The 23628-nt window shown below is 35.7% G+C and overlaps 2 protein-coding genes across 3 annotated transcripts; one reads left to right on the top strand and one right to left on the bottom strand.

The window, feature by feature from the left end:
• Positions 1-312: 312 nt before the first annotated feature.
• On the bottom strand, positions 313-2548 carry LOC128549292 (uncharacterized). Its single transcript, XM_053525859.1, has 3 exons — positions 2127-2548; positions 1257-1388; positions 313-330 (listed from the first exon to the last, which is right to left on the bottom strand). The coding sequence occupies exons 1-3, from the start codon at positions 2298-2300 to the stop codon at positions 313-315; spliced, it is 324 nt and encodes a 107-aa protein (XP_053381834.1). The 5' UTR covers positions 2301-2548.
• Positions 2549-4479: 1931 nt separating this feature from the next.
• LOC128549603 (androgen-induced gene 1 protein-like) lies at positions 4480-22181 on the top strand. 2 transcript variants are annotated; one of them, XM_053526651.1, is made up of 6 exons: positions 4480-4648; positions 6652-6798; positions 7917-8018; positions 8950-9065; positions 12912-13063; positions 19735-22181. In XM_053526651.1, exons 1-6 carry the CDS (start codon positions 4514-4516, stop codon positions 19785-19787), a joined length of 705 nt encoding a protein of 234 aa, XP_053382626.1. In that variant the 5' UTR covers positions 4480-4513; the 3' UTR covers positions 19788-22181. The 2 variants fall into 2 exon arrangements, with proteins under 2 accessions (XP_053382626.1, XP_053382625.1); XM_053526650.1 differs by lacking the exon at positions 4480-4648 and adding an exon at positions 4865-5053.
• The last annotated feature ends 1447 nt before the right edge of the window (positions 22182-23628 follow it).

The following is a 23628-nucleotide window of genomic DNA, read 5'->3' as shown; positions in this document are numbered from 1 at the left end:
GTATTTCACTGAAACGAGAAACAATTTATTCATCGAAAATGTTAATTAAACCTCAGTATGTCATATATGACTTTTCAGACAATGTATCTGCAAACGAAGTCTGTATTCAAACCTTATGTTTTTGCAGGACAAGAAGTAACTTCTCAAGCTACTATTATTTCTATAAAATCATGCAAAAAAATATGCCTCTCCGTGGGGACCAAATCGCCAGTTTCCGTGCAATCACGTATCCTCCGTATCCTTCGGCCATTTTTCATACAACCGAAGAATGCCGAATCGCATACGAATCACGTAAACAAGAAATTCCGACTGTCAATTCGGGTCCATTACCTAAAGGATGTGAGTTTTTATTGCACTGTAGAAAACTTTTACTACCCTAACCGTCTGATATCCTATTCCAGCCTGATAACGTGACCGTGCGACTAAATATGCCGTGTTTAATGTCCCTCAAGATATCAGCTTTAAATATGTCTATAACTTTCATCTTCTTCAAGATATCAAAAAAAGCGGGAAATTTGAAAAGTAGTAAGGAATGGTCATAGTGGTAGCCGGTAAACTAAAGGCGTTTTTACACAGATGAACAGCTAATGATCTGTGAATGGATGCTTTTAAGTCACTGTTCTACGACGAGGCCCTAATACCATATCAGTTGTTCCAGTCGGATGTTTCCAATCTGTATTTCGAATTCAGACCCGGGACGAGAAGTTTGATCTGCTACATGTGATTCATTAGGTGAAGTTGTCAGTTACCTTGAGAACAGAAGTCGGACAATTAAGATACTCGTGGAAACTATAACTCCTAACTGGATCGGAAGGTCCTAATACCAGCCGGATAAACTTTTTGACAGGCAATCCAAGACGCTTACATAGTGAGTGGTCTGCACAGTCGCTAATTTCAAAATTCTAAACAACTAACAATTGCATGTTTGGTGTTGGGGAGGGGGCGGGAAGTAGTAGTGGGGTTACCGTGACCGCACATCTAAAATCATGGTCATTTGTGTTTTCCAGTTACAGCCTTGTGTGGATGAACCCAACTATTTCTCACGACGCACCTGAGAGAGCCATCGACGACTTTCCAGCCAGCTGAATTCCCACACATGGAAGATTAACCGTGCTCCACCGAAGATCTAAGCCCTTAGCTCGGCCCCAGTCGTGTAGGAAGTGATTTGAAGTCCGCGACCTTAAACACTTGGTCATGGATTTGGAGACCCTCTGTATAACGTGTACAAAAATGTAAATGTATATGTCATTACATACCTTGTAATGCAGTGTCACAGTATCACCCTCCTCAGCTTTTATCAAACGAAGTTTTTCCTTCGCTGCAGCAATTTCATCTCCCCTATCACCATAAAAATCCTCCTCATCAATGGTACATTCATCTGGAAGAAACTGAAATAAACAAACAAAAAGAAAACGTTATATATATCCTGCTAAAACACAAATGAGCCGCACGATGAGAAAACCAACATAGTGCATTTGCAACCAGCATGGATCCAGACCAGCCTGCGCATCCGTGCAGTCTGGTCAGGATCCATACTGTTCGCTTTAACTGTTTTTCTAATTGCAATAGGCTTTGAAAGCGAACAACATGGATCCTGACAAGACTACGCGGATGCGCAGGCTGGTCTGGATCCAGGCTGGTCACAAATGCACTATGTTGGTTTTCTCATGGTGCGGCTCAATTTATAAATTATGTTTGCCACGTTCATTTTATTACCCCTCATGAACACACACACAATCAAACCAAGTGTGCTTTTATTTTGCTTGGTTGCGTTCTATGCTTCCAAAAGTGCTCCTGCTAAATTTCATTGTTATTTTAACTTCCTAATATGGTTAACATATCGACTATTTTCCTCAAGACTCAAGAATATCTATAATTTATCCACATGCAAACGTTTCAGATCGACCTCCGCTGTCAAATTCCATTCTCGCTGACCAGAGGCTTACCGGGGTTCTCTGGTTGTTCGTGTCGTGATTTTGTCGAACCTCTGATGTATGAGAATGGAACATGTTTTTCAGATTTCAAATAATTAGAAGTCGAACTTTATCTGAAATAATTAGTGTATAATGCAAAAAAAAACAAAAAAAAAAACAACAACAACAACAAAAACTACGAGAATTACCCACCATATTTTCAACTTTAAGTTCCGAATCGATCAAGTTAGATTTGATCGTATTGGCGCCGCTCTTCATATGATCATAAATAGTCGGCTTTTTATCAAACATCTGGCACGACACAACAGCGAAAAGTCCAATGCCTAGGATCAGAAAAGACATGCATTTTCGATCAACGTCTCTCATGTTAAATATTCAATTCCAACGTCCGTCTTATGAAAGAAAATATTATGCAAAATATCCACTTTTTAAGATTTCCACGCACGTATTTTTTTTTAAGTTTAAAATAAATTTAATTCACATTATCTTATAATAATTTCATATTTTAAATGATACAACTCTAGAAAATTCAATTACTACGTGTGTGTACTAATTTTTAACTAACTATAATGACGTGTATGTAGGTAATTTGTTAAACACGGAAGTTTAGCCCCTAATTTAAGTCCCCGCGGCATTTTAATGACGTTAAATCATTGTACGCATGCTCATTGTCCAAAATTAAAATTTGTTTCTTGTCCCAGTAACAATGTCAATATTTGTCATCACAATGTTTTTTTTTCTTCCTTTTTTTCATTTTGAACTTGCTTTTTTACCTACAAATTACATATGAATAACGAAAAAAATCAAGTCTTTACGACGACCAGAATATTGAGCGTGCTTTATACTTACGCATATTTGACTTGCATCGGGTGCTGAATTGGTGCCCTCCTAAAATACATCACCCATAAAATCCGAGTATATTTTCGTGCACATTAGCCCCTTTGCAAATTTTTGCGCAATGTGCATTTTTTCATCATCATGATGAACCAGCAATAAAATACCCCTCCTTACAAATTTCACGATTGATTTATTTAACGCATTAAGTTTAAAAAAATATATTAAAATAAAAAAAGGAAGAGGGGAAATTGATTTATTTTATACAAACCATACATGCTTTTGTTTCCTTAATTAGAAATATGCTAACAATTTGGAAGTGTGACAGCATTGAAAATATTTATTCGATCCAGCTTATGCTGAACTATTTGCATCTTTTTCAGCATGTAAACCAAATCTAATGCTATATATATTACATATTATATTTTATAGGAACAGCTTAAGTTCCCGGGTAAGAAGTAAAAAGCACAGATGAATCATGGTGTGTGTTAGAACCATAAAAAACAGAGTCATAGTATAGCTCAGCCTGCATTAGCTTCCCAAGCCCCAAGCGGAATGTCGGGGGTTCCAACAAAACTGCAAAAAAACAAGGACAAAAGTCCAGCAGGAACAGCCGCATTCTAAGAGAACGCACTCCACGTGGAAATATGTTCATGTGCAACTGTATACACGCATACAGTAACTGAGTATATGCACACAGTAACACTTTAATAACAAAGAAGTAACAAACATACACAAAAACATACATTCAAACTATCAAAAGTGCTTGCCTGTCTATATAAAATACAGATGCGTGACTTATAATTGAGGAAGCTTGTAGTCCGTGTTACACCTGGCAGGCACGGACCTCCAGATCGTACGACATTTTTTTTTAGATAACTGGAAATTAATGCTATATTTCTTAGACGTATTAATCACTAGATCCTCCGTAGCGGTCGGAAAATCGGCGGTCCTGCATGGTTCGATTCCCGAAGTGGGCATCTTTTTTTCTTGATTTGGACTAGAAACGAAAACTCCATATTCTAATGTTCATATATAGTATGATAAAACTTCAGTTTTAATAAAAGATCATTTTTAGCCAAAATCTGGAGGTCAGTGCCTTTTAGAACCGAGGAAAATTGGAATTTGAGCAGCTTGCTCTAACAGCTAAGTAAATAGCAGCATTACTATATATCTGGAACAGTCGTCCATATCTATAGGCAACCGCTGGCAACAACGAGTCAACTTGGAAACAAACAACAAAAGGAAAAAAGAAAAACAACATCAACAACAAAACACAAAAACAACAAAAAAAAAAAACAACAGGGAATTTAGAAATATATCTTACACCGTCAAAACACCTGTTGTTCTTAATTTCAGTAACTGTTAGTTACCGATTTCTCGTATTAAAAGGCGTTCACGTCCCCTACATGTCCATAATTGCAATCAACGAACAGGGATGTGTATCTTATTCGTCAGTTTTTGGTGTCATTTGAACCGCAGTGGAATACAATCTGGGCACCACGGGCTTATCAAGCAACCCGCCACAAAGGAGAGCGCGAACTGCACGTGCAAGTGGACAAACTTTAAATCAGGACTGGATGTAGTATAACTGATAGCAAGGACGTAAACTGGTGTACATATATTAACGTTTTTTGGTATGAGTAAGTAAAATCATCGAATATCTAAATAATCTTTATCACGGTTGAGGAGTTTATGAAATTGTTCCAAAAGGGAGGCAATCGTTACATTACCGGAAGGAAAAAATGGATACTGTGTCGAAAGCACATTTAGCTATTTTTCTGTTTTATATTTGTTCCACGATTATTGATATTAGAACAGTAACTATAGGATGGACGTCATACGGAGGAAGATTCAAGTTTTTAACATTTATAAATCTGGTAAATATCTAATTGTTGAATTGTACGGTTATTCACTATTGTGCATTATAATACTGTAATATAAAGAATTCGATGCTTTCAGATGGCGAATTTATACCTATTTTATAACTAAGTTCCAGTCTCTTAAACGACAGTTAAAAGGTGTTTCCGAATAGAAAATCGATACCATAAGCCTACATGTATAATGTGTGCCATGTATATATAAATAGCTATTAATAGTGACAGTGACCCGGAAGTATGGCAGAATATACATGTCTGGTCGTTCATTCTGCGCTGTTCATTATACACGTATTTACTGTATGGTACAATATTCGTCATGTGGGAGACACTCTCCAACCATACTATGATTTATTTACCTATAAGGGTTTTGCTGGAAAGTTTAAGTACCTGACTTTCATCAGTTTTGTAAGTTAAATTATAATGTGTTATGGTTGTTTGTTCCTCGTGTAAATGATCCTACGTGTGTAAGAAGTGTCAGCTGAAACTGTTCTTTTAATAGTATCCCGGCACAACCAGTTTTCAACCGCTTAACAAGTTTTCTGTGCAGTTTTGTACAAATGCAAGTCCAAATCTTTGGTTTATTGTCTTAACACTTTCTATCAGCATAAGTGCTATAAAACATACCATTTAAGTTTCAAGTTTCTAACTGATCGAATCCCTGGCAGGATGATTTTGAGAGCCATCAGTAGGAAGTCATGCTGAAAATTTACAACCTAAATTCGACCACAGGTGGTATTTTCCTTCCAGCAAAATGAAACAGCACTAAACTTTTACTGTAGTTTCATTACAACATGGAAAACATAATACACCCAAAATTCAAGTCTTGCAACAAACACTAAAACCAACAAGGCAGATCAATATACTGTAGGTACACTTGCCTAAACTGGCACCTAAATTACAGGGGAGTAGGGTAAAGTAAATGGCAGCCAAAAGTTAGTGCATTATCTAAAGAACTATATCATGTGCTCAATTACTGAAGAGAACCAGGGTGTCACATCTGCTACATTGATAGCTGTCACATATGACAATGTACGGTATTATATAATCGCTAAGCTTTTGACACTCCAAATATTTCAGATTGCTTAGAAAATGAAAAAAATGTTGCAAGGACAGGCATCATGATTGCATTGTCAAAATAATTTAATAATAATATGCTTCACAATTCTGGCAGTAAGCATGTGTTAAGCAATAAACATTTAATGCAAAAGATATATAAATACTGATATTGGCTTAAGCAAGAATAGGTAGTAGACAAGGAAAGATGCAGGTTTTTTAGTAATAAGAAAAACCTCATGAAAACACAGTACTGCTACATAAACAGAATTTATATAATTTTCTAAGTACCAAAACTGAAGGCGAATAGGTTCCTAACATGTTCTGTCTCTGCTGTAAACAGTGAAACAATCACAACTGATAAATTTGGCTTGTAAAGATTTTTATCATACAAAGTCCTAGGCGGTTGAAAATAGGTTGTGTTTGAAAATAGGTTGTGTGGGGATAGTTGTTTATCAAGCTTGATTAAAGAATTTTGTATAAAGGGTAAAGCAATTCATTTTGGAATGAATACTGTATGGCCAAACTTTCCAGTACTATTCATATTTTGCAATTATATCATGATGAAAATGGTACCAAAATATGCCAACCTGTAATGAAATTCCAGCTAAAAAATGACATTTAATATAAGGGAAAATTCTATACAAAACGAAAAGAAACATGAGCACTTTTGGAATCTGCCTTTACGCAACTGGCATTTTTCTGAGCCGTTTCCCTTTTCCCCATGTTATACCAAAGACATGATGAAAAATGGTACTGGTAGCTCCCTTGCTTGGCACTCGGCATTTAAAGGGTTGGACCTGGAGGTAGAGTGAGCAAAGGTAAGTATCTGATATTGGATACTTAGTTTGTTGCACAAAAGCTTTGTAGTTTGTGTTGTATGTTGATTATGTGACTAAAAATAAAGCAAACTTTTACCATACCTTTTACATTTACATTTCTATTTTCAGTTAATTCAGACATTCTATTTTGGACTAGCGGTAGCAAATGACATCTGGGGGTCCAATGTCAGGCCTTCAGACAAGAAAGGCAAAAAGACAGGTCTACAAACATTCATGAACACATTCCTGGCATCCGTTGTTTACCCCGTAGGAACTGTGAGTATATCTAGTTTATCTCTAGTTAGTGACTATCTCAGTTAATATAAATTTATTCATAAACACAACAACAAAAGTTATAGAATATATTAATTATATTAATTTTCAGGGATCAAATTTAGTGGTCGTTAACTCGTGAAATTCGAGTAATGATAAAAAAATGCGAGTAGGAAATCATGGCACTTGAATATTTTCGCAATCGACGAAAAAGGCCCGCGTAGACCGAAAATGCTTGCGACACCACAGGCAGTGACCTGAAAGAACCTTTCCGAGTCCAGCCAAAAGTCCAAAGAATCATTGAATGCTTTAGTTCGTACTTCTGAAACCAGAAAGTACCGGCCTGTTCGAACCGTGAAAAAGTGGGAAATGAGGTGAACATTAAACTTTTATGAAACCAAACAACAACAAAACAACTTAATAAATTTATCACGTAAACAGTTTTTAAATAATTGCTAGTGGAACCCACCATTTTGCTTGTGGAAAAAAATGGTACTAGCAAAAAATTGCTAGTGGGGAAAAAAGTTAAATTCGATCGCTGATTATGTCACAGGATGAGAAAAAATGTGCAGTCATTCCGGGGTTTGAACCAGGGATCCCTCGTTTACAGGGTGAGTGCTCCAACCATCTGAGCTAACCGGCTGCCTGACACATATGCTACCTGTAAGTGACTAAGATCCTATTGTAACATACGCCCCTACTGTAATGAAACTCATTCTCGAATTTTTAATCGGACAGAGAAAAAAGTAAACACAATCTTGGAATACATTCAACACAGCCCCATTTTTGCCGCCAAAAGTCACAGGGTTAGACAAAGAAGTCGTTAGAGGGATCAAACCCAGGACCCTTCGCTTAAAAGGCAATGCTCTACTGCCTGAGTTTACCAGCTTTTTATTTACGAAGGGGAAGTTATTAACATTACTAGAGTATGGATCAAAGGGAGGTAATCAGCAATGTCAAACTTAAGAAAGGGAGATAACCAGATTGATACTAAGTGTGAAACTAATATCGTTCTTAAGCCTCATTTACTCATCTCATCTGTGAATCGTATATTTTAAACAAGGTCTTGTTAAATGTTTTTATGTATTATCATAAACTATTTGATTACATTTTTTTTGCAGTTTGTGGTGATGACATTTTGGGGAATCTATGCTGTGGACAGAGAGCTTGTATTCCCAAAGCATTTGGACAAAATTATTCCTGTTTGGCTAAATCACATAGAGGTAATGATTGATTCAGACTGCTTCGAAAAAAAAGTTTTAAAGGCACTGACCTCCAGATTTTGGCTATAAACAGTCTTTCTTTAAAATTGAAGTTTGGTCATATTATGAACATTAGAACACGAGTTTTTGTTTCTAACCTTTCTAAAAAAAATGCTAAATCAAGAAAAAAAATATGCCCAGGTTGGGTGTCGAACCTTTCCTGCAGTCTTAACTCTTAACCAGTACACCACGGAGGGATATGTCTGTAATGAATGTAACATATAAAGATTTATAACTAAGGCATTTTACCTCTGATACTCAGTTACAAATGCTTTTAAATATTGAATGGAAAAGTTAGTAAAAACAACTAATTCTCACAAATAATTTGTCAGTAACTAAGTTTCAAAACCTTCTAAAGAAATATAACAATAATTTACTGATATCCTAAAATTTTCTTTTCTTTTGTTGTAGTAGGTTCTGGAGGTCAGTGCCTTTAAAATTTGTGTAACATATTGCTACATTATGCTTTCTTACAGTATATAAATTGCCAGTCCATAGTTCATGTTATATGACCAGTCTTTTGCTGGGCTACAGAAGGAAAATCATTTATTTCTAACATCAGATGCCTAGAGAAAGGCTATTTGCATTATTGATAAGTGAGAGCATTTGAATATAAGTACACGATACAGCAATATATATCAGGCTATTGTAAATTCATTAAATTTGTTGGGCTTGAAATAACATGGTTTTGGCAAAACAACAGTTTTTTTGGAGGGCGGGGGGGGGGGGGGGGAAGTTAATTCAAATTTTTAAGGTAGAACTCATGGAAATTGTGCTTATTTGTCAGGGTTTAATTTTTTTTAAGGGTTGAAGAAGTCATGAACACTACAAAATTTCCTCTACCCCCACCCACCACAACTATGAATGATTTAACTTTATATTACAATTTCAGCATACAACTGTCCTTCCATTTCTGCTGCTAGAGAAGTGTCTAGTTTACCATGAATATCCAAGTAGAAAGAAAGGGATAGGAATTTTACTTGGATTTGCAAACAGTTACCTTATTTGGTAAGTTGTTAACTCTGATCTTTATACCTTATTTGGTAAGTTGTTAACTCTGATCTTTATACCTTGTTTGGTAAGTTGTTAACTCTGATCTTTATACTTTGTTTGGTAAGTTGTTAACTCTGATCTTTATACCTTATTTGGTAAGTTGTTAACTCTGATCTTTATACCTTATTTGGTAAGTTGTTAACTCTGATCTTTATACCTTGTTTGGTAAGTTGTTAACTCTGATCTTTATACCTTATTTGGTAAGTTGTTAACTCTGATCTTTATACCTTGTTTGGTAAGTTGTTAACTCTGATCTTTATACCTTATTTGGTAAGTTGTTAACTCTGATCTTTATACCTTATTTGGTAAGTTGTTAACTCTGATCTTTATACCTTGTTTGGTAAGTTGTTAACTCTGACTTTTATACCTTGTTTGGTAAGAGGTTAAGCCTGATCTTGTCATCTTGATACCTTTTTGTTTAGTGATCAGCTTTGACCTTGATAGCTTGTTTTGTTAGTGGTTACCTCTGACTTTGGTACCTGGTTTGGTAAATGGTTAACTCTAATTTTGTTACCTTGTTTGGTAAATTGTTAACTCTGACCTTGATACATTGGTAAATGGTTAACTCTTATTTTGTTACCTTGTTTTGTAAATTGTTAACTCTGACCTTTATACCTTGTTTGGTAAATGGTTAACTCTAATTTTGTTACCTTGTCTGTTAAATTGTTAACTCTGACCTTTATACCTTGTTTGGTAAATGGTTAACTCTAATTTTGTTACCTTGTCTGTTAAATTGTTAACTCTGACCTTTATACCTTGTTTGGTAAATGGTTAACTCTAATTTTGTTACCTTGTCTGTTAAATTGTTAACTCTGACCTTTATACCTTGTTTGGTAAATGGTTAACTCTAATTTTGTTACCTTGTCTGTTAAATTGTTAACTCTGACCTTTATACCTTGTTTGGTAAATGGTTAACTCTAATTTTGTTACCTTGTCTGTTAAATTGTTAACTCTGACCTTTATACCTTGTTTGGTAAATGGTTAACTCTAATTTTGTTACCTTGTCTGTTAAATTGTTAACTCTGACCTTTATACCTTGTTTGATAAATGCTTAACTCTGATCTTTGTACCATGTTCGGTGGATTGTTAACTCTGACCTTTATGCCTAGTTTGTTAAGTCGTTAACTCGAATTTTGAAACCTTATTTGGTAGGTGTTAAACTCTGATGTTTATCCTTGTTTGGTAAGTGTTTAACTCTGATATTTATATATTTATCCTTGTTTGGTAAGTGAGTATCTGTGATTTTGATACCTTTTCATACACCCATCTCAGAAATAGGGGGGCGTATTATGTAAACACCCATGGTGGCGGGCGGTCGGTGTCCAATGCATGTCCACTCTCTAAGTCGAACAGTTTTCATCCGATATTCACCAAACTTGCTGACAGTGTTTGTGGGCATAATATCTCGGCCAGGTTTGATAACCAGCCAAATCGCCCCAGGCACTCTTGGATTATGGCCCTTGAATTAATTGAAAAACTGTGAATTTAGCCTTGTCCATTCTCTAAGTCGAACAGTTTTCATCCGATCTTAACCAAACTTGCTGACATTGTTTGTGGGCATAATATCTCGGTCAAGTTTGATAACAAGCCAAATTGCCTCTTGGATTATGGCCCTTGAAATACTTGAAAAACTGCGAATTTAGCCTTGTCCGCCTTGTACAACTGTTTTCATCCAATCTTCACCAAACTTGCTGACAATGTTTGTAGGCATAATATCTTGGCCAAGTTCGATAACCAGCCAAATCGCCCCAGGCACTCTTGGATTATGGCCCATGAATTAGGCCAAGTTCGATGACGGGTGTATTTTGTGACAGTCTGGCACTCTTGTTTGGTAAATGGTTAACACTCTGACCTTGATACTTTATTTGATATTTGGTTAATGTAACCGTAATAATCTTTTTTCCTCAGTAAATAAATCTGATTTTGATACTTGTTTGGTAAGTTTTATACTTTTTTGGTAAGTGGTTAGCCAAGACCTTATTATCTTGTTTAGTAAATGGTAAATCTTGGCCATTTTTTTTTTTTTTTTTTTTTTTTGAAAGTAGTAGATCTTCAGTTAAAAAATTAATCTTTACATTCAAGCCCATGCACACTGAGACAGAAGCGGTCATTAATAGTTTAATTAAGTAGGATCTAGAGAAGTTTAAATTTTACAACAAACCTTTATTATACCCCCACCAAACATGTTTGAGGGGGGTATATAGGAGTCAGTTTTGTCGCGTCCCGTCCCGTCGCGTCCCGAAATCTATTATCTGTTATTACCAAATGGATTTGATTCAAACTTAAAATACATGTTCCACTTTATCACCCACATCATGTGACACAAGGTGCATAACTCTTGACACCAAGTTTTCATGAATTATGTCCCCTTTTACTTAGAATTTAAGGTTAATTTTGTTGTATTTTCACTATATCTCAGTTATTACGAAATGGATTTGATTCAAACTTAAAATAGATGTTCCACCTCATCACCCACATCATGTGACACAAGGTGCATAACTCTGTCACCAATTTTATATGAATTATGCCCCTTTTTACTTAGAATTTAAGGTTGATTTTGATGTATTTTCACTATATCTCAGTTACTACTGAATGGATTTGATTCAAACTTAAAATAGATGTTCCACCTCATCACCCACATCATGTGCCCACATCATGTGACACAAGGTGCATAACTCTGACACCAAGTTTTCATGAATTATGTCCCCTTTTACTTAGAATTTAAGGTTAATTTTGTTGTATTTTCACTATATCACAGTTATTACTAAATGGATTTGATTCAAACTTAAAATAGTTGTTCTGCCTCATCTCCCAGATCATGTGACATAAGGTGCTTAACTCTGACGTAATTTTTTTATGAATTATGTCCCCTTTTTCTTTAAATTTAAGGTTGATTTTGATGTATTTTCACTATATCTCAGTAACTACAAAATGGATTAGATTGAAACTTAAAATAGATGTTCCACCTCATCACCCACATCATGTGACACAAGGTGCATAACTCTGACACCAATTTTTCATGAATTATGCTCCTTTTTACTTACAATTTAAGGTTAATTTTGATGTATTTTCACTGTATCTCAGTTACTACTGAATGGATTTGATTCAGACTTAAAATAGATGTTCCACCTCAGCACCCACATCATGTGACACAAGGTGCATAACTCTGACAGTATTTTTTCTTGAATTGTGTCCCCTTTTACCTAGAATTTAAGGTTAATTTTGATGAATTTTCACAATATCTCATTCTGATTGGCTTAGAGCCAAAGGGAAGTAACCTTTTTTTTTAACTTTTGTACTGAGTTTCTTCCCCTTAAAGTCCAGGAATTAGTCTATTTTTAGAAATCCTATATTTAGATTTTCAGTATTTTAGGTATTTTTCTAACTTTTTTATTATAAGTCCTGTGTAAAAAGTAAATACATTTTTCTGTGGTAACATGGGTCGGTAAGACACTTTTTTGTATTCACTTTTAGTGTATCTCTAATATTGGAGATTTAATATATTTACTAGTATTACTATACTAGTATTATACTAGTATTACTTATATGTGGAAGCCCAGGATGAAGTACTCCAAAGACTAAGTATTTTTAAGATTTCTTATGGTTGCCATTCTTCTGTGACAAGACCATATGGTGGGGGTATGAGTCACTCCTGTGACAGCTCTAGTTATTCTTCTTCTTTTTAAAGACACCCAAACAGCCCAATGCATTGTTTTATACAGATGCAGTATAGACCAACAACAAAAATGTGAACCAAACTTTAGTTGAATGATGCTTTAATGAGTTACCTGTTACTTTCAGGATTCTGTGGATAGCATTCTATGCCGATATTTGGGTATATCCTGTACTTCAAGTCATGGAAGCTCACCAACGAGCAATATTTATATGCATTCTAATGGCATTCTTCATCAGTATATACATCTTAGGAGAAGCTATAAATAGATTTATATGGAGTAAGTATCCTTTATGAAGTAATTTTCCTAGGAGAAGCTATAAATAGATTTATATGGAGTAAGTATCATAGGAGAGGCTATAAATAGATTTATATCTAGTAAGTATCCTTTATGGAGTAAGTTTCCTAGGAGAAGCTATAAATGATTTATATGGAGTAAGTATCATAGGAAAGGCTATAAAAAGATTTATATGGAGTGTGTATCCGTTATGGATAAAGTTTCTGAGGAGAAGCTGTAGGTGGAGCAATAAATAGATTTATTTATGGAGGAGAAGCTTAACTTAGATTTATATGGAGTAAGTATACCACTGATATTGATTGGTCTACAAACCTGTCTTAAGCAGCCAGCCAATGGAGTGGGAAAAGGTGACTGCTTACAGCAGGTGGCTGCTTAATGCAGGTGATTTATAGAATGAATGACCATTTTGGGAAATGAGACACTGGCTGCTTAAGACAGGTTGGCTGCTTAATAGAGGTGATCACTAAACAGGTTTTACTGTATAATGGATAATTGGTAGATTGCTTCGGGTTGATATCTCTTTTCCCAGGTAATGTCAGTAAATCTTCATATTGACTGTTCAAAGCTAAAAGGCAACAGTTAACATTGACATATTCACATTAAATCTAACAAGTGATTTGTAAAAAAAGTTACCTAATCCAAACATTGGCAGAGGTTGGTGGGTTTATTGTTTTTGTTTGCTCCTCTTTTACAAGTGCAAAATGTTCTTTTGCCACCATTTTTAGCTCAACAGAGCACAAAGTGCCTCAGGTGCACTACTCACAGTCTGTCATTCATCCGTCATCCATCTTTCTTAAAACAACATCTCAGAAACTGTTTGGTGGAAGTAGATGATAAAATCTATAAAAAGATCCTTTGGAAGTATAGTATGCAACCAAGCAGACTTGACCTAGAAGTTTCTTTGATGGTCAAAATCAAATTCAAATGTTGCTGTTTGGTAAAAAATATGTGTATCTTTTATGTGTGACTATATGAAGTATATAGAGAGCTATCCTACTCGACACCCTCGTTGGCGTCCGTGTCGATGTCCATGTCAGCGTCCTTCCCTGTCCATACCTTGGTTAAAGTTTTGATGCACTTCCTCTTGATCGCTGTAATTACTTGATTGATTTACTTCAAACTGAAAATAGTTATTCCTCATCATCCCCCACATCATATGACATAAGGGCCATAACTCTTGCATCAGTATTTTATGAAGTATCACCCCTTTTTACTTGAAATTTAAGATTAAAGTGTTGATCCACTTTCACTCTATCTCTGTTACTGAATGGATTTGATTCAGAATTAAAATTATTGTTCCACATCATCACCAACATCATATTACACAAGGGCAATAACTCTTGCACCAGTATTTCATGAATTATGCCCTTATTACTTAGAATTTCTGTTTAATTTAATGCACTTTCACTGTTTTTTAGCTCACCTGTCACAAAGTGACAAGGTGAGCTTTTGTGATCGTGCGGTGTCCGTCGTCCGTCGTCCGTCCGTGCGTCCGTCCGTGCGTCCGTCCGTCCGTCCGTAAACTTTTGCTTGTGACCACTCTAGAGGTCACATTTTTCATGGGATCTTTATGAAAGTTGGTCAGAATGTTCATCTTGATGATATCTAGGTCAAGTTCGAAACTGGGTCACGTGCCATCAAAAACTAGGTCAGTAGGTCTAAAAATAGAAAATCCTTGTGACCTCTCTAGAGGCCATATATTTCACAAGATCTTCATGAAAATTGGTCAGAATGTTCACCTTGATGATATCTAGGTCAAGTTTGAAACTGGGTCACGTTCCATCAAAAACTAGGTCAGTAGGTCTAAAAATAGAAAAACCTTGTGACCTCTCTAGAGGCCATATATTTCACAAGATCTTCATGAAAATTGGTCAGAATGTTCACCTTGATGATATCTAGGTCAAGTTCGAAACTGGGTCATGTGCCTTCAAAAACTAGGTCAGTAGGTCAAATATTAGAAAAACCTTGTGACCTCTCTAAAGGCCATATTTTTCATTGGATCTGTATGAAAGTTGGTCTGAATGTTCATCTTGATGATATCTAGGTAAAGTTCGAAACTGGGTCACCTGCGGTCAAAAACTAGGTCAGTAGGGCTAAAAATAGAAAAACCTTGTGACCTCTCTAGAGGCCATATATTTCATGAGATCTTCATGAAAATTGGTCAGAATGTTCATCTTGATGATATCAAGGTCAAGTTTGAAAGTGGGTCACGTGCCGTCAAAAACTAGGTCAGTAGGTCAAATAATAGAAAAACCTTGTGACCTCTCTAGAGGCCATATATTTCACAAGATCTTCATGAAAATTGGTCAGAATGTTCATCTTGATGATATCTAGGTCAAGTTCGAAACTGGGTCACGTTCCTTCAAAAACTAGGTCAGTAGGTCTAAAAATAGAAAAACCTTGTGACCTCTCTAGAGGCCAAATATTTCACAAGATCTTCATGAAAATTAGTCAGAATGTTCACCTTGATGATATCTAGGTCAAGTTCGAAACTGGGTCACATGCCGTCAAAAACTAGGTCAGTAGGTCAAATAATAGAAAAACCTTGTGACCTCTCTAAAGGCCATATTTTTCATGGGATCTGTATGAAAGTTAGTCAGAATGTTCATCTTGATGATATCTAGGTCAAGAACGAAACTGGGTCACCTGCGGTCAAAAACTAGGTCAGTAGGGCTAAAAATAGAAAAACCTTGTGACCACTCTAGAGGCCATATATTTCATGAGATCTTCATGAAAATTGGTCAGAATGTTCAGCTTGATGATATCTAGGTCAAGTTCAAAACTGGGTCACGTACCATCAAAAACTAGGTCAGTAGCCTAGGTCAAATAATAGAAAAACCTTGTGACCTCTCTAGAGGCCATATTTTTCATGGGATCTGTATGAAAGTTGGTCAGAATGTTCACCTTGATGATATCTAGGTCAAGTTCGAAAGTGGGTCACGTGCCTTCAAAAACTAGGTCAGTAGGTCAAATAATAGAAAGACCTTATGACCTCTCTAAAGGCCATATTTTTCATGGGATCTGTATGAAAATTGGTCTGAATGTTCATCTTGATGATATCTAGGTCAAGTTTGAAACAGGGTCATGTGCGGTCAAAAACTAGGTCAGTAGGTCTAAAAATAGAAAAACCTTGTGACCTCTCTAGAGGCCATACTTGTGAATGGATCTCCCTAAAAATTGGTCAGAATGTTCATCTTGATGATATCTAGGTCAAGTTTGAAACTGGGTCATGTGCCTTAAAAAACTAGGTCAGTAGGTCAAATAATAGAAAAACCTTGTGACCTCTCTAGAGGCCATATTTTTCATGGGATCTGTATGAAAATTGGTCTGAATGTTCATCTTGATGATATCTAGGTCAAGTTCGAAACAGGGTCATGTGCGGTCAAAAACTAGGTCAGTAGGTCTAAAAATAGAAAAACCTTGTGACCTCTCTAGAGGCCATACTTGTGAATGGATCTCCCTAAAAATTGGTCAGAATGTTCATCTTGATGATATCTAGGTCAAGTTTGAAACTGGGTCATGTGCCTTAAAAAACTAGGTCAGTAGGTCAAATAATAGAAAAACCTTGTGACCTCTCTAGAGGCCATACTTTTCATGGGATCTGTATGAAAGTTGGTCTGAATGTTCATCTTTATGATATGTAGGTCAAATTTGAAACTGGGTCAACTGCTATCAAAAACTAGGTCAGTAGGTCTAAAATTATTAAAATATTTTGACCTCTCTAGAGGCCATATTTTTCAATGGATCTTCATGAAAATTGATCTGAATGTTCACCTTGATGATATCTAGGTCAGTTTCAAAACTGGGTCACGTGCGGTCAAAAACTAGGCCAGTAGGTATAAAAATAGAAAAACCTTGTGACCTCTCTAGAGGCCATATTTTTCATGAGATCTTCATGAAAATTAGTGAGAATGTTCACCTTGATGATATCTATATAATGTTCAAAACAGGGTCACGTACCTTCGAAAACTAGGTCAATAGGTCAAATAATAGAAAAACCTTGTGACCTCTCTAGAGACCATATTTTTCAATGGATCTTCATGAAAATTGGTCAGAATTTTTATCTTGATAATATCTAGGTCAAGTTCAAAACTGGGTCACATGAGCTCAAAAACTAGGTCACTATGTCAAATAATAGAAAAAAGGACGTCATACTCAAAACTTGGTCATGTGGGAAGAGGTGAGCGATTCAGGACCATCATGGTCCTCTTGTTTGTTATTATGTCTCCAACCACACAGTGGTGTGGGAGATGTATTGATTTACTCCTGTCTATGTCTGTGTGTGTCTGTCACAAATCTTGTCCGCACTCTAAGTGGAACATTTCTCATCCGATCTGCACCAAACTTGAACAAAATGTGTTTGACATAAGTCCTCGGCCAGGTTTGATAACTAGCAAAATTGGCCCAGGCACTTCAGAATTATGGCTCTTGAATTACTGAAAATCAGCCTTTTTAGTTCACCTGTCACAAAGTGACAAGGTGAGCTTTTGTGATCACGCAGCATCCGTCGTCCGTCGTCCGTGCGTGCGTCCGTCCGTGCGTGCGTGCGTAAACTTTTGCTTGTGACCACTCTAGAGGTCACGTTTTTCATGGGATCTTTATGAAAATTGGTCAGAATGTTCCCCTTGATGATATCTAGGTCAAGTTCGAAACTGGGTCACGTGCAGTCAAAAACTAGGTCATTAGGTCTAAAAATAGAAAAACCTTGTGACCTCTCTAGAGGCTATATATTTCACAAGATCTTCATGAAAATTGGTCAGAATGTTCACCTTGATGATATCTAGGTCAAGTTCGAAACTGGGTCACGTGGGGTCAAAAGCTAGGTCATTAGGTTTAAAAATAGAAAAACCTTGTGACCTCTCTAGAGGCCATATTTCTCAATGGATCTTCATGAAAATTGGTCAGAATGTTCACCTTGATGATATCTAGGTCAAGTTCGAAACTGGGTCACGTGGGGTTAAAAACTAGGTCAGTAGATCTAAAAATAGAAAAACCTGAAAATAGAAAAACCTTGTGACCTCTCTAGAGGCCATATTTCTCAATGGATCTTCATGAAAATTGGTCAGAATGTTCATCTTGATGATATCTAGGTCAGGTTCGAAACTGAGTCACATGCGGTCAAAAACTAGGTCAGTAGGTCTAAAAATAGAAAAACCTTGTGACCTCTCTAGAGGCCATATTTTTCAATGGATCTTCATGAAAATTGGTCAGAATGTTAACCTTGATGATATCTAGGTCATGTTCGAAACTGGGTCACGTGGGGTTAAAAACTAGGTCAGTAGATCTAAAAATGGAAAAACCTTTTGACCTCTCTAGAGGCCATATTTTACATGAGATCTTCATGAATATTGGTCAGAATGTTCACCTTGATGATATCTAGGTCAAGTTCGAAACTGGGTCACGTGGGGTCAAAAACTAGGTCAGTAGGTCTAAAAATAGAAAAACCTTGTGACCTCTCTAGAGGCCATATTTCTCAATGGATCTTCATGAAAATTGGTGAGAATGTTCAGTTTGATGATATCTAGATCAGGTTCGAAATTGGGTCATGTGCGGTCAAAAACTAGGTCAGTAGGTCAAAAAATAGAAAAACCTTGTGACCTCTCTAGAGGCCATATTTTTCACGGGATCTTCATGAAAATTGGTGAGAATGTTCACCATGATGATATCTAGGTCAAGTTTATAAGTGGGTCACGTGCCTTCAAAAACTAGGTCATTAGGTCAAATAATAGAAAAACCTTGTGACCTCTCTAGAGGCCATATTTTTCAATGAATCTTCATGAAAATTGGTCAGAATTTTTTATCTTGATGATATCTAGGTCAGGTGCTCAAAAACTAGGTCACTATGTCAAATAATAGAAATAACGACGTCATACTCAGTTCAACACTGGGTCATATGGGGATAGGTGAGCGATTCAGGACCATCATGGTCCTCTTGTTACTCTTGTCCGTGCTCCAAGTCGAACATTTCTCATCCAATCTTCACCAAATTTAAACAGAATGTGTTTGACCATAAGTCCTTGACCAAGTTCGATAACTAGCCAAATCAGCATAGGCAATTCGGAATTATGGCCCTTGAATTACCGAAAATCAGCCTTTTTACTCTTCAAAGGTATATTTGTAGTGAGTAAACAGTATATAAAGACTGACTTACTATTTTAGATGATTAGGCAGTTGTGGGAGACATGCGCTTTTCTCAAAAGCAGCTCTAGTTACTTTAATGAATTTATTCAAAGTTAAATTAGTTCTTTCTTATCATCAGCCCCCCCCCCCCCCCCCACCCACACCCATATGACATAAGGGTCATTTCTCTGGCACAAATATTTCATGAATAATGTCCTCTTTTACTTAGAATTTCAGTTTAACTATGATGCTTTTTTTCATCATACCTCTTTGTTACTAAATACATTTCAGGTTCAAGTTGTGATGCACAGTCTCAGGTATTACTGAATAGATTTGATTCAAACTTATTCCACATTATTAGCCACATACATGTAATACGACACACTGTGCATTACTCTTTATGAGATGCTCCATGAATTGTGTCCCTTTTATCTTGTGTGCGTCAAATTGCAATGTACTGTGACAGTGCATGCGGGGGGTACATTCATCACCTTTAGTGATAGCTCTAGTTATTAATTACTTTATAATTTCAGGAAAAGAAATAGCCTTGTCAGCTGCCAAACAGAAGCAGAAGAAAGTGACATGAATAAAAGGGCACAATTGTACATTCCAATCTGACAGCAACATATTCTAACAGTGACAGAATATAACGGCAGTAGATTCTAACAGCGTCAGATTCTTAGAGCTTATTTAATAAACTCCTGTGCTTTCATCTTTTATATGCATCTTTTACTTTGCGCTTGTACTTTTTTAGCCTTTTCTTTTAATCATGAGTATTCATGGGACATGCCCTAATTTCACCAGTTGCTGTTATTTATTAGAAATTGTAAATAATATGTAATTTTGTCGGGGTCTGATTAGCATGGTTTCTGTCAAAACAGCTATTTTTAGAAACATAATAATACAAAATAATAGTTTGAGGTTTTGAAATTGAGGATAATAAAGTTTTTTTCTGAATTTATGCAAACAGATTTCTAAAACACTTTAAAATACTACTTCTTGTAATTTGAGACTGTATGTATAGTATGTCACAACTAGATGATCTAATCTTTATGCCCCTGACGAAGGGTATATTAAAATCGCACTGTCCATCCGTCTGTATGTATGTGCGTCTGTGTAAATTCTTGTCCGGGCTGTAACTTTAACATTCATAGAGGGATTTGAAAATAATTTGACACAAATGTTGATGATATTGAGGTTTGTTGCTGTTATGACCCTGGTCTCTCAGGTCAAGGTCAAGGTCACAAACCCTAACCCTAAAACCCTAACACAAATGTTCATCTAGTCCCAAGAGTTGCTTCTGGGGCATTTGTCACTAATAGTGACAGCTTATGTTTTATAACAGACTTCACTCATTATATACATTGTATACTACTTTTAGAGATTTTTTATGCATAAATACTATATGTTGAAATTTCAATACAATCAAACTTTGTTCGCTTGAACTGGGGTAATTCATACAGCACCCTTCCCTCGAACTCATCTTCAGGTCCTGGCAAAATACCTATAATTTATTTTTCGATGGCTGGAACTATCGATAACTGGGAACAAATATTGCTCGTCCGATTGAGTTTGACTGTTTCTTAAAATCTTGTTTCAAAATAGGCAGTGGCTAGGCAATAGGTACAGGATCTGCAGACCACTGATACAAGTCATTTTGGACTACCCCTTCTCTTGAATGTTGCCCTATAGTCTCTATCGGTTTTCTAGCCACTGCCTTTGAAGTAAAAGTATTAATCAAAAAGTGTGGTCTACTCACTTCATTTTGTCTCAGTATTTTTGTTGTCTGTATGTTATTTTGTTATAAATGGTTTGAAACACAGTTGTTTACTCAGGACAACAACATAGGGCCAGCTTGACTGTCGCGTTTAGGTAGTATTAAATTTTCTTAAGAAAACATTTTAAAATTACTGGTATTGAAAAATCGATGTATTTGGATAAGAGTATTGCATCATCTAAATTCAGGTACCATCATAATAAACTGTGTGCTGTAAATCTCTAAATTTTGCTGCACACTTACTGGAAATTGACCCATTTGGTTCAAGCTCATCCTTTGTAAGTAAGGCATTGGAAAAACTTAACTCTTGCTTGAGCATATTTTGATGTAAATGAGATGTGAAACACCCCTTTTAACAGTTAATTGTACTGTCCAAATTGGAAGATGGACAAGTTCATTTTAGAAATTTAACATGGTAAGGGTAAACCATACAATAAGCGAACTAGTGTCATAAAACTAGACATATAACAGTTAAACATTATACAATTATTGACTCTTGAGCCGTTGGATATGATGTGATATTCACCGGAAGAAGGCAATATTGACAGAGGTGATAGCCGAGGTCAATATTGCCCTCTTCTGGTGAATATCACATCATATTCAATGACTCAAGAGTCAATAACTGTTTTATTATATGAACAAATATTTGTAGCAACATATTTAATGTTTGAAAGTAACAGTAACTATGTGTAACTTCAATTCTATTTTTAGAAAGTCATGTTTAATGGGAAAAACCCAAAAACCATTAAACATGAAATATATTATGAAAATGATGAGCGGTTTCGGCCAATGAAATTTAGGTTATTTTTAGAACATATGATAAAACTGTCTATAGGTAACGCTTTACAATCTGTAACTTTTATGGACATACCACTTATTCAAAAGCTGAAACGAGCAGGATAACTTTTTTACAATCTCATAAAGATAAAACTTTGTGAACATTCTCAGAACTTTAAATTTGCTAAATTTTGACCCAGTGAAAATATGTGCTTTTACAGTAATTATGTAGGAATCAAATTTATATGCATGTATGTACGTGTGTATGTGTATGTATGTATGAATAATCACCTGAAATAGGTCAACATTCAATGTTAGGCTTCAAACAAAAGTATTTTGATCTCATTACTGTAGAGTGATGTTGTAAATGTTTGCTATTTTATGCTTTCCATTGATACACTATTATAGGTTGGGTAATATTTGTAATTGTTTTAGTTTTGCTATATTTACATTCACTATACATATTGGCTATTATACCCGAGGGGAGTCCAGCCGTATACAAAGATAGGATGGGGGAAGAAACGTTTATTTTCATATCAACAACATTGATGTAGTAATATCAAGGATGACCCTTTCTGCGAGATTGTGTGCATAATCTGACATCATTCACAAAATAAACTTGAACAAAATAGCATCGTTTGAAAAATTATTTCAAAATTGGATGCCAAAATTTTAAACAATAAATTATAGCTTAAACTCATTTTTCTTACGATAAGAGCAAAAATAAATCAACACAACTGTACGATTTTTCACTGGATTTAACAGTATTTTGAATAAAAAGCAGGAACTTTATTTTATCAGAAGTGGAATTACAAATGAACATGGACAGCTCATTTTGGCTGTTCTACTTACAAGATCGATATCCTGATATTTATTTTGATTTCCTGATCCTCGTGAAATGCAAACCACTTATTTTTGTAGCAAGCTACCGTAAAAATGTAAATATAAGAATCGAGTGCAATTTTTGCATGCTTATACAGATACATTCACGAAAATAGCATTTAATTCATAAAAGATACCTCTTGTGAATTCAAAATATTTATGAATATTAATCAACATTATGTCCTAAAACACAAAAAAAAAATTCACAAAATACAGTCAAACCTCTCTATAAAGACCCCCCTTGGGAGAGCCAAAATGTGGTCTTTATTGGGAGGTGGTATTTATTCACAGGTTAAAATACACTGTAAATGTTAAAATGGGAAACAAAACATGTGATCTTTTGAGAAAGGTGGTCTCTGTTCAGAGGTGGTCTTTAACACAGGCTTGACTGTACTTAACCCTTACCATGCTGGACACGATTGATTCTGCCTTTGCGACCAGTGCAGACCAAGATCAGCCTGCACATCCATGCAGTCTGATCATGGTCTGCACTATTCGCTATTCAGTCAGTAATTTTCAGTAAACACCCCTTCAAATACTAAATGGTACTGTCCAAATTGAAAGATGGACAAGTTCATTATAGAAATTTAGCAGGGTAAGGGTTAACGCTGTGAATAAGACTTCTAACCTTGAAATTGCTAAATACATATAGCCAAAGCAAAAATTACCCTATCTACAATAGCTACTGTATGTGTCTTCATACTGTTCTTGTAATTGTCTTCTGTAGACCAGGTTACCTGGTTAGACTTTTACTGGTTTACTTTGAAATCATATTTTTTGCCTGACTAATTTTTGTAGATTTCATGATTGTATCTATTGTTCTACAGTTTTAAAATACAGTATGCAAGATTGGGCCTAAAAAAAAAATCTTTGTTTCCAATAACATGCTAAAAAAAATTAGGGTAGGTAGGTCGGATTTTTTTTTTTTTTTTTTGATTTTTTTTTATTAAGGGAGACCTGGAACAACTGATACGGGGACTGGAAACCGGCA

The sequence above is a fragment of the Mercenaria mercenaria genome, chromosome 16 (genome assembly GCF_021730395.1).
Source record: "Mercenaria mercenaria strain notata chromosome 16, MADL_Memer_1, whole genome shotgun sequence".
Classification (NCBI taxonomy): domain Eukaryota; kingdom Metazoa; phylum Mollusca; class Bivalvia; order Venerida; family Veneridae; genus Mercenaria; species Mercenaria mercenaria.
The sequence above is the reverse complement of the archived record's forward strand: the minus strand, read 5'-3'. Positions and strand labels throughout refer to the sequence as shown.

Bases quoted from the DNA above. Each gene is read 5' to 3' on its own strand.
- LOC128549603 (XM_053526650.1), top strand. From the start codon at position 4,886: ATGGCAGAATATACATGTCTGGTCGTTCATTCTGCGCTGTTCATTATA. The intron at 9,066-12,911 runs GTAAGTTGTTAA...TGTTACTTTCAG, and splicing joins GCAAACAGTTACCTTATTTG to GATTCTGTGGATAGCATTCT. The intron at 13,064-19,734 runs GTAAGTATCCTT...TTATAATTTCAG, and splicing joins TATAAATAGATTTATATGGA to GAAAAGAAATAGCCTTGTCA.
- LOC128549292 (XM_053525859.1), bottom strand. From the start codon at position 2,300: ATGAGAGACGTTGATCGAAAATGCATGTCTTTTCTGATCCTAGGCATT. The intron at 1,389-2,126 runs GTGGGTAATTCT...TGTTTATTTCAG, and splicing joins AACTTAAAGTTGAAAATATG to TTTCTTCCAGATGAATGTAC.